This window comes from Notothenia coriiceps, unplaced genomic scaffold (assembly GCF_000735185.1).
Source record: "Notothenia coriiceps isolate Sejong01 unplaced genomic scaffold, NC01 NC01_scaffold00017857, whole genome shotgun sequence".
NCBI classification, from domain to species: Eukaryota; Metazoa; Chordata; class Actinopteri; order Perciformes; family Nototheniidae; genus Notothenia; species Notothenia coriiceps.
The window spans coordinates 176,761-186,849 of record NW_011350558.1 but is presented as its reverse complement, the minus strand read 5'-3'; the positions used below and the strand labels follow the sequence as shown (position 1 = coordinate 186,849).

At 43.9% G+C, this 10,089-nt stretch overlaps 2 protein-coding genes across 2 annotated transcripts; both read right to left on the bottom strand.

Moving 5' to 3' along the window:
- Window positions 1–628: 628 nt before the first annotated feature.
- sh2b1 (SH2B adaptor protein 1) lies at window positions 629–4,325 on the bottom strand. Its single transcript, XM_010777193.1, has 2 exons — window positions 4,145–4,325; window positions 629–2,726 (listed from the first exon to the last, which is right to left on the bottom strand). The coding sequence occupies exon 2, from the start codon at window positions 2,348–2,350 to the stop codon at window positions 629–631; it is 1,722 nt and encodes a 573-aa protein (XP_010775495.1). The 5' UTR covers window positions 2,351–2,726; window positions 4,145–4,325.
- A 1,333-nt stretch (window positions 4,326–5,658) lies between these two features.
- LOC104950644 (protein FAM57B-like) lies at window positions 5,659–7,777 on the bottom strand. Its single transcript, XM_010777189.1, has 3 exons — window positions 7,682–7,777; window positions 7,363–7,472; window positions 5,659–5,995 (listed from the first exon to the last, which is right to left on the bottom strand). Exons 1-3 carry the CDS (start codon window positions 7,775–7,777, stop codon window positions 5,779–5,781), a joined length of 423 nt encoding a protein of 140 aa, XP_010775491.1. The 3' UTR covers window positions 5,659–5,778.
- Between the last annotated feature and the right edge of the window lie 2,312 nt (window positions 7,778–10,089).

Sequence of the window (10,089 nt, the reverse complement as noted above, 5' to 3'; positions counted from 1 at the left end):
CAAATCCCAGTGGAAAGATGTGCCAAGCTTATAGACACATACCCCAAGAGACTTGCAGCTGTTATCGCTGCAAAAGGTGGCTCTACAAAGTATTGATTTTGGGGGGGTGATTGTTATGCACCCTCATGTTTTTTCACAATAACAAATATTTGTTGCATCTTCAAAAGTTTTAGACATCAAATAATACAAATTTTCGAAAAATCAAATTTGCCAAGGAGGGTGAATACTTTTGCAAGGCATTGTGTAAATCCTTTGCTCCTCCTATTGTCTGTGACTATTTAATATATTGTTTGTGTATATAGCATTTAGAAATGTTTTGTATGTATATAGTAGATGTTCACAATGCTTCTATATTTATAGGTAAGCAGGTAGGGTAATAGGGTAATTAATCCCCGCGGGAAATGTCACTGTTACAGCAGAAACCAAATACAAATAAAAAGCAACCTAAACAATATAAAACACTAATGAGCAATAACTCAAATATAAAAAGGAGATAATTTTTACTCTAAATACAAACCTAAACAACTGCTCTTGCACCTGTGCTGCAGTGATACTTCAGTTTGCTTGGCAGGGATCAATAAAGTTGATCTGACCTTGTAATGCTAAAAGTATTTCAATTAAACATGTTTCAATTTCCCAAACTTACTTTAGGTGGAATGAAGAATTCCAGGTAGTACTCCTCTCCTCGCTCCCCCCCTTCCCGGTCCCTCTCTTTGAGGACCAGACGACACTTATGCCAGCGTCCTCCTCTCCAAGGGACGTTCCCCCCGCTGGCCAGCGGCTGCACCCCCCCCTGAGCGGCAGCGGAGGATCCAGAGGCAGCGTTGTTGTTGTCCGTACCGTGGTGCAGCAGCCCAAAGGAGAAGCCGGAGAAGCCGTGGCTTCCGCTTAGCTCGTCATTGGATGAACTGACACTCACCCCACCCTCCCGCACCAGCCGGCCCACCTTCCTGGGGGGTCCCATGCCGGCTGCGGCGGCGCTGCTGGGTGGCAGCGTAGAGGAGCCGGAGTGAGGGCCGGCGTTGGTCGGAGTGAGGAGAGGGGGAGGGGATCGTGACAGTCTGAGCTTCTCAAGACGATGGCTCCACTTTTCCTTCTCGCATCCCTCGCCGTTGCTCCGCCGCCGATCCCTCGCCGCCTCAGAGAGAGACAGAGAGGTGGCGCTACTTGAAGATGAGGGCGGCAGCGAGGAGGAGGAGGAGTGGGGAAGGGAGAGGGGCATGGAGAGGGAAACGGGCATGGAGGAGGTGGGTGTAGGAGGCTGTGTGCCAGAGTTCCTCTTTGAGCTTGACACCAGCGTGGCATCCTGCACGCCCATGGTGTAGCTGTAGCTGGAGGGCAGCTGGCTCTGGGAGGAGTCGCTGGAGGAGCTTCGCCAGTGCAGGATGCCCCGCACGCTCCCCCGCACACTACGCCCCACACTCCGCAGAGAAAAGCGCTTCTTCAGTTTGTTTTTGGAGGAGTTGGGCGTACTGTTACCGGGCGGGGGAGAGGACGAGGAAGGTGAAATAGTGTAGGAGGGGTCTGCACCATCCACCTCCGCCAACTCTGCCTCCTGCTCCTCTGGCTCCACGTCTTCCCCCACAGATGCCACCCCTAACCAGCTGTCCTCCTCTTCCTCCACTGGAGCTTCCCCGTTCCCCGGAGCCATCATGGCACCCCGCTCCTCACGCCTCCCATTGTTGCCTCCCACTGAGGAGCAGCATGACGATGATGAGGATGGAGGCAGGACTTGGGTGTGGGCGTAGGAATCTTGGAACCTGTCACCACCGCGGTTCTCTAACACCAGTCGTGCCGGTGCTGGCTTGGATAAAGCCCGCATTGTGTTGGTGGGGGGGCACGGGAGGACAGCGGCCCCAGTCGCCGACAGAGGGGAGACTGCTTCTTCTTCCAGGGAAGTAGCGTCTGACTGGGGAGCCCAGCTCGCCATGTCGTCGTCCCCAGAAGCACAGCTCGGCGGGAGCGCCCCCTCCAGCTCACTCTGGAAGTGACGGACGAAGCGGTCGGTAAAGCGCCGGCAGAAGGCGGACGCCGAGTCCGAAGAGTAGTGGGGGTTCTCCAGGAGGAAAGCCCGAAAGTGCCGTGCAAAGTCACCGGCTGCAACGCGGGCGTGGAGCTCACAGAATTCGGTCCAACTCAGGCAGGGCGAGGGGGAGGGGGTGGGGGTGTCTGACAGGGAGGATGGGTGAGCTTGTGGTGGAGGGCTAACCAGAGGGGGGAGAGGGGGCGGCCGGGGCGACATAGGCAGCATGGAGGGAGATGGAGGGGATGGAGACGGGGAGGGGGAAGGAGGTAGAGGAGAGGAGTTTGCCGCCCGCGGGCTGGGCGGGGTTAAAAGAGAGCCGTTCATCCTGATGGTCAATCAAATCACTTCAAACATACGACAGAAAGCTGAAGTGATTGCACAGCTGGGGTCACTGACTGGGGGCAAACACGGCACATTGGTCTAATCATTTACAAATGAGTGTGAACTTAAGTGTCGTGCTCAGGAGCCCCATCTAAAATGAAGACTTGAAATGCACCGGACCCACGCAAGATGGAGTTAAAAGAGGTCAAATATCTTCAAGGCTAAGCTTTCTGCTACATTATTTTTATAATTGTAATACTTTCAGCAAGAAAATATCAGATTCAGACAGCCAGTAGCAGGATGGGAAGAGGAGGATGGATTAGTTAGACCTGCCCTTTCTTCACTATCTGTCATACATCCAGAGAAGCGTGGCCACATCCTGTAAAAACACAGAAACAAACTGTGAGATCAGTTTCATAATACTATGAAGGCTGGTAATTAACAGGTGAAGAATATTACATCAGAGGTTGCAACAGAAATAAGGTCGAGAAATTAAGAGAGCTATCACCACAACAACAACAACAGAATGAAGGCTATTAGTCTATCCAGACCAAAGCACATAACAATCTGTTCAAGCCTGGATTTGAAAAAATAATCTGCAGAGCTTTCCACATTTGACGTGAGAATTACCTGCAAAGGAGGGGAGCCCAACAACGTTTAATTAAACCAGGTAACATTTAAATAACCAGCGTACAGGATGTGATTAGAGTTACCTTGTTAGTCAGATGGAGGATTTAGAAATCAGCTCTGATTTGTGTTGGGAACAAGTTCTTTAATTTATATTACTTACTCAAACTACATTTATCTGACAGCTTTAAATTCTCCTCAGATCAAGGTTTTCGTAAACACAATCAAAGTTGATTAGTATAATGTAAATATTAATTAAATTTTTTATTTATAAACATGATTTCAAAAGCGAGAAAATGTGCTGCTTTTTCCACCTCGTAATGTTAATATGTTAGTAATACAAGTAAATGGAGGTTTGGTCAAAGCACACATGGTTAATATGTCGATTTGGGTTTTGGGTCATTGGGACGCCATTTCTTATTATCTCCACTATTATTACAAAGCAAACGACTCATTGATAATACGCAGATAAACCATAATACACATCATCTTCAGTTTGTAAAAAAAGAGCTATACCTTTACCAACTACAAAAGTTAAACCTTGCTTTTACATTATTGCAAGAGTAAAACAAATATAATGATATCGAGTATAATAGTAAAGTGGTCATATCTGGGACATGTTTATACTTTAAATGCTTTAACAACATGTTCTTGATTATAACCTATACTTTAACTGGAGTAACATTTTCAGGGCAGGACTTTTTACTGTAACATAGTATTTTTACAGGATTACAGTTGTGCATTTACTATATTAACTGAACACATCCTCCACCACTGTCAAACATATCAATTATTGATAATTATTAATGAATGTCTTCAAATATCACATTCGCACTTGTTAGCTAGCTAACATGAACTAGCAATGTGAGTGTTGCTCATTCAGCTTTCTTTAAAGACGTGTAACGTTCGCTAGCTAACAATAGCTAACCAACGTCAGCTAACTAACGGACCTGCTGATAATTAGCATCTTTATTTAATAATAATTGGTATCATATGTCTTATTTTGTATAACATGTCGCCACATAATGAATCATCCCAACAACAAGCAGCTATAACGAAAGAGTATTTGCGAGCTAAGCTAACCGTTAGCCTGTTAGCTTAGCTATTAATAAACCAGCTAGCTTAGCTATCAATATTGCTTCAGCACAATGTTGTGTGTGTTTTCTCTACCTGTACATCAGAGTCCAGTGTTTTCATCCGTGTCTGTGTGGTGGCACACATTTCATCCATCTTTTACTCACATAACGAAATAATAATATTTCTTCGTTAAAGGTTGTTGTTGTTGTTGCTAAATATGAATATTGCTATGCCTTGCCTGGACCCGTCCTTCTCGCACACTGCCCCTGACTCTCGCGATGGTTCGGTAGTACGTTAGGTCGGTGTTCGGTCGTTGACAGCTGCAGTTTAAAAAAAGTATTTAAAAAAACCGCTGGATTTAACCGGACGAGTCGTTTCGAGTGACACACATGTGAAGGTAAACGGGAAAATGAGCCCCGTGGGAGAACAGCGACGTAGACTGACACCTTCCTCCCGGATTTCCACCCCTATCTCAGTAAACAAACAAACAAACAAGCAAACAAACTGTAGTGGAAAAATATCCTTCAGCTTATTTTAGAAAAAGTACAAACTCAGCTTTATTTATATATGTATTTATATAGAATATTTAATACAAAAATGCAGCCAAAATGTGCTTGGAGAAGAAAAAAAACATAAGCTCGTATGTTATTAATTATGTAATTGATAAAACAAGCACCAGTTGTACAAATAATAATGACAAAAAGTGATTTAGTTTTAAAAACAAAGGGTACGACACTACTCCTATTATAAATATTTTAAAAGTCATATGTCTCTAAACTAAAACTAGTATACTACAAATCAATAATATTGTACTATACCACACAAAATATGCTGTTAAAGTATGTAAGATATTCAATAAAATATAGTTCAAGTATTTCAATTATAACAATGTAGTAGTGCATTCTCATAATATTATAGCCCAAATGATATCATTAGAATATTAGTATATTTAGTAATTGTATAAGAGCAGGGATACTGGTTTAACCTGCACCAGCTCAGAGAAAAGTACAAATAAAGAGATTCAAATATATACATGTCAACATAAAGATGAATAAATAAAAACAATACACAGGGGAAAAAATATGTAAGAGAATAAACTAATTTTTCGTAATTTTTAAATAAATATATAATATCTATTCATTATTGTAGCTATTTCTGTATATATTTCCATATATGTTATTTACTTATTTATTCTTTATTTATTTTGTTTTACATTTCAATATTTTCTGTTTGTATTTCAACACTCCCTATTTATTTATTTATGTTGTTTTGCTTCTGTTTATTTCAACATGTTGTACTAACTTACTAGCATGTTTTCTTTCATTTATGTTCACATGTTAACATTTTGATTTACCTTTTAATTTTGTATTCACTTCTGTTTTTATTTCCAATTAACTATGACTCAATATTGCTGTTTCCGATACATATATACAATCATTGACTGTACATATAATGTACAATTAAACATAAATTACCATGGCCTTTAAAATAATAATAAAGAAATATTTTGAGTATTTTACTGTTAATAGTTATTTTGATGTTCATTGCATTGGTTTATTCTGTATATATAAAATAGAGACCATCTTAAACTCAGAAGTGTTCAAGAAAATAATGAGGAAGCAGGTTATGTGGAAAAAGATGTTATTGCATAACAGAAATGACCCTTGTTGAGGATTTGAGGTTTCCTTTGAAGTGAACGGAACATGTGCAGAGTCCGTTGTGTTGCCTCATGTTCTCTTCCTGCAGCCGTTACTGGAGCTCAGGCAGCAGTCATTGTCAGCTTTACACGTTGATTTGGACCATCCACCGGTGAAGGACAGGCGGAGGGCCCCTCTGCAGATCAGAGTGAACCAGTAGAGCTGCAGGGGCCACAGCAGGGCGGCCCCCAGGTTGCACTGCCACGGGGCCACCAGGGGCACCACGTACACGGGGATGGACGCATACCTTAGACACAAAGAGTCAATCATGCTCATTACTATTCAGTGGTAAAAACATGACCCACGGTCGCAGTTAAGCTTCACAAGGGATCGTGGGGCCCAGAGGGAAGTTTTTTGAAAGGAAGTCTGTTTTCACATTCATGGAATTTGCTTTGATTCAAACTCAATGATTAAAATGCTTAGTTTTTGGCTAAAAAAAATCTTCCTTCCAACAGTTGAACAGACAACACTGAATACGTAAAAACTAAATAAAAGAGTGCAATAAATCAGTGCAACATACATTATTGTGCAACTAAAATGGTGTATATTGGTGCACATAAACACGATAAGAGAAATTAAAAGAAAATGGAAAAATAACAGTAAGTAGAAAATTAAAAAACAGTTATAAAAACTTTTATAAAACTAAAAGAAGCATTAATGTACCAACAAAAAATGTGAGGAAACTATGGCAAAGATATTAGCTAGGATTGGAAAACACTGATTTAGCTAGAAAAACAACCACCTGCAAGTTTCCACTGGATGGCGCTGTGTCTTTAAACAGTTTGTCTCCTGACAGGAAGTTAGCAAAAAAGTATTTGTTTTATAAGGAAAGCATATTTTTGCGTCATATTATATTTTCAGAAGTCTTTATGGACATCTTTCCATGTAACTAGATTGAAAACGAATAATGTTCTAAAAACACCCTCAACACATAGGTGATTTGTCTTTCTATACTAAAGGTAATTAAGTCTAAATTAAGCTAAAATAATATTTTAAATCATCCCCTACATCCCCTGCTACAAAAAATAAAATTAATCAATTTTTGTTATATTATATATTTTAAAAAATCCCGTTATTAAATAGGAGAAAATGCAGGTTTCTTTTAGTATTAAAAACATATCAGAGGAATCTGTTGAATTGCCATTTAGTGATTGATGCTAAAATAAAAATGAAATGATAACACAACTTTCACTGCAAAGAACATACATTCAATGTGATCAATTATATATTTAATTGTATCTGTATGATTTCTCACAATTTCATATGTGGCCTTTAAAAAAAAATTTTTTTATTATATATATTTGTAATTCTATGCTTAATATATTTAATGTATATGTGCTCTTTTGTATATATTTTTTATTCTATACAATATATTTTGTTAATATAATTTCAAAATACATTTTTTTTACACAATATAAACTAAACAAAGAACATGGCACATGTTCTTTTTTTGTAATTTGAAAATGTAGGCTATTTTGCAAATAATAACCAATAATGAAAAGTAACTCAAGCTGATGTTAAATAAATTAAGTCTAGTGAAATAAAACAATAGTTACCTCTGAAATGTATTGCAGTAGTGAAAAATGAAGTACTAGAAGTAATGAGTTACTTTACCTGCTGTAGGCGTAGTACAGGTAAGGGAAGAGGAGGACCCGGCAGCAGAAGAAGGCGAGCAGCATCAGGACTCCATTCACTTTGTGCAGCACAGTGTGCTGCTGCTGGTACTGACCACAGGGGAGGAAGTATGAAGGCTCAGACAGGACAATATTGCAAAAGTATTTTTTAAGGTCTTGATTTTTTTAACATTAAATGTGATATATAATAAGCCAATGTATCTTGAAATCATTCATTTATTACCAAATCATCTTGACATTAAAACATATAATTATATTTTAACAGATATATATCTTATTTATGTATAGGATTGGTATACCTGGATGAGTACTTTCCCAAGACAGACAAACGGGGTGCTGAGCTCAGCCAGAAACAAAACACCCTGGAAGAAATCTCCTTTCCCCTGACGCCACATCTGACACACACACACACACACACACACACACACACACACACACACACACACACACACACACACACACACACACACACACACACACACACACACACACTTACTTTGAGTGATATTACTCTACTAAGTCTGTATTATGTTCTTATGTTTGTGTAAGTCTTTAACCTCTTTTCCTGTCGTACACTGTTTTCTTGGTTTTGTTCTCCTTTTTTGCTTTTCTTTATGTTATATCTCTCAAAGGCTCCGCCCTCTACTGGACTCTATGGGTACTACCCCTTGATCATATCATGCAAGCATTCGTCCACTGAGACTTCTATAGACGTAGCTGGCCCCGGGGTGGGCCTACCTGAATGCGCGTGCATCCCACTGTATAAAAGGAGGCCTCGCCTCCTGACTGTCATCCTTTCCTCTTCAGCAAGCAAGGAACAACTGGGCAAGAAAAGCTGGCGGCTGGAGCATTTCCAGGAGCGATATGTCTCGCCGGAAGAGGCGGAGGACCCGGACCTCGAGGTGGTGGAGATGGAGGAGCACGATGACGGAGTGCCCTTCGTGTTCGCCATGCCAGCGGACAGGGCCGCCCCGTTCGTCGGGGAGAGGGACGACGACGACACCTCGTTGTCCGATGCTTCCAGCGGCCTCCAGGGGGATCCGCAGCACAGGTCTGCGCGGCAGGACTTCCCGGCGGTGATGACTATGGCGATGGAGCGCGTAGGCTTACAGCTCCCCCCACCGCTGCCACCGAGGCCGGTGGTGTGCCCTCCCCGGATGAGAGCCTGGCGGCCCATCTGCTTCCGCAGGCAGCCGGGTGGGCAGAGGGGAGAAAGCCTCTGCCCCTGCTGCCGCGTGACCGTGAAATCCTGGAATATCTGGATAAGATGTTCAGGCTCGGAGCGCAGATGGCAGCAGCAGTCAGTAATCTCGCCGTGTTGGGGGTCTCGCTGATCACCCCTCAGCAGGACATCCCCGCCTCCGGACGGGAGATGAATAATCTGGCCCACAGTATGGCTACCGCCGCCAGACGTGTGATGTCCCTGGCCACCGTGGCGTTGCGTCACGTGTGGTTAGGTTTGACCGCACTGTCGAGCCATGGCCAAGGAAGCTGCTCTACGCCTTTCCACCGCTGCGTCTCATTGTCCCTCTCCTGGGAAGAGTGAGGCGAGAACGTCTGTCAGTCATCCTAGTAGCGCCGGATCGCGTCGGGGCGCCGTGGTACTCAGAGATGACACAGATGAAGGTGGGCCAGCCCTGGGCGATTCCCCAGCACTGGGGGGCGATGTCTCAAAAGGCAGATGCAATCGGGGCGTCACCCACTCTGGGCCAACCTCTCCAGGCTTGGCTCCTGAGAGGGACAGGCTGAGACAGGGTGGATTGTCTGACAGTGTTATTCAGTCTATCCAGGCAGCTAGGGCTGGATCCACCACAGCCTGTTACAGGCCGAAGTGGCTGGGATTCCAGCGATGGTGTGAGGAGCGGAGAATAGAGCCCCTATCTTGTGAGTTGGGCTCTATTTTATCCTACTTACAGTTATTGGTGGACAGAGGGCTGGCGCATTCCACAGTGAAGATGTATGCAGCAGCCATCTCGTCCTGTCATGAGGGATTTGGTGGCAGGTCTGCCTTTAGTCAACCACTGATGTTGCGGTTTTTACAGGGGGTTAGGAGACTGCGCCCTGTGGTGCACGTCTCCACCCCGTAGTGGGACCTGCCCTTAGTGCTCGAGGCTCTGGCCTCAGGACCATTTGAGCCTCTGGAGCTCTCCTCTCTGAAAGCATGGTCGTGGAAAACAGCTTTGCTTCTTGCCTTAACGTCAGCCAAGAGAGTGTCCGAGTTAACCGCTCTGTCGGTGCAACCGAGTTGCTTGTTGATTCGGGGGGACCGGAGTGGGGCGACACTCAGACCGAACCCTTCCTTTGTGTCCAAGAGCCTAAGGAGTGCGTTCAGGTCGAGGGCTATTCCGTTAGGGGGTTTTAGTCTTCCACCCCATGGTGTGGCCAGGGAAGCTAAATTGCACCTTCTCTGCCCGGTGCACGCGTTAGCATGTAAAGTAGAGCGCACAGCTGCCCTTAGACGCACTGAACAGCTGTTTGTGTGCTTCGGGGACGGGGTGACCGGGAAAGCTCTATCCAAGAAACGCCTGTCAGGCTGGCTCTGCGAATGCATTGCACATGTCTACGGACNAGTTGGGCTCTATTTTATCCTACTTACAGTTAGTGGTGGACAGAGGGCTTGCTCATTCCACAGTGAAAGTGTATGCAGCAGCCATCTCGTCCTGCCATGAGAGATTTGGCGGCAGGTCAGCCTTCAGTCAGCCATTGA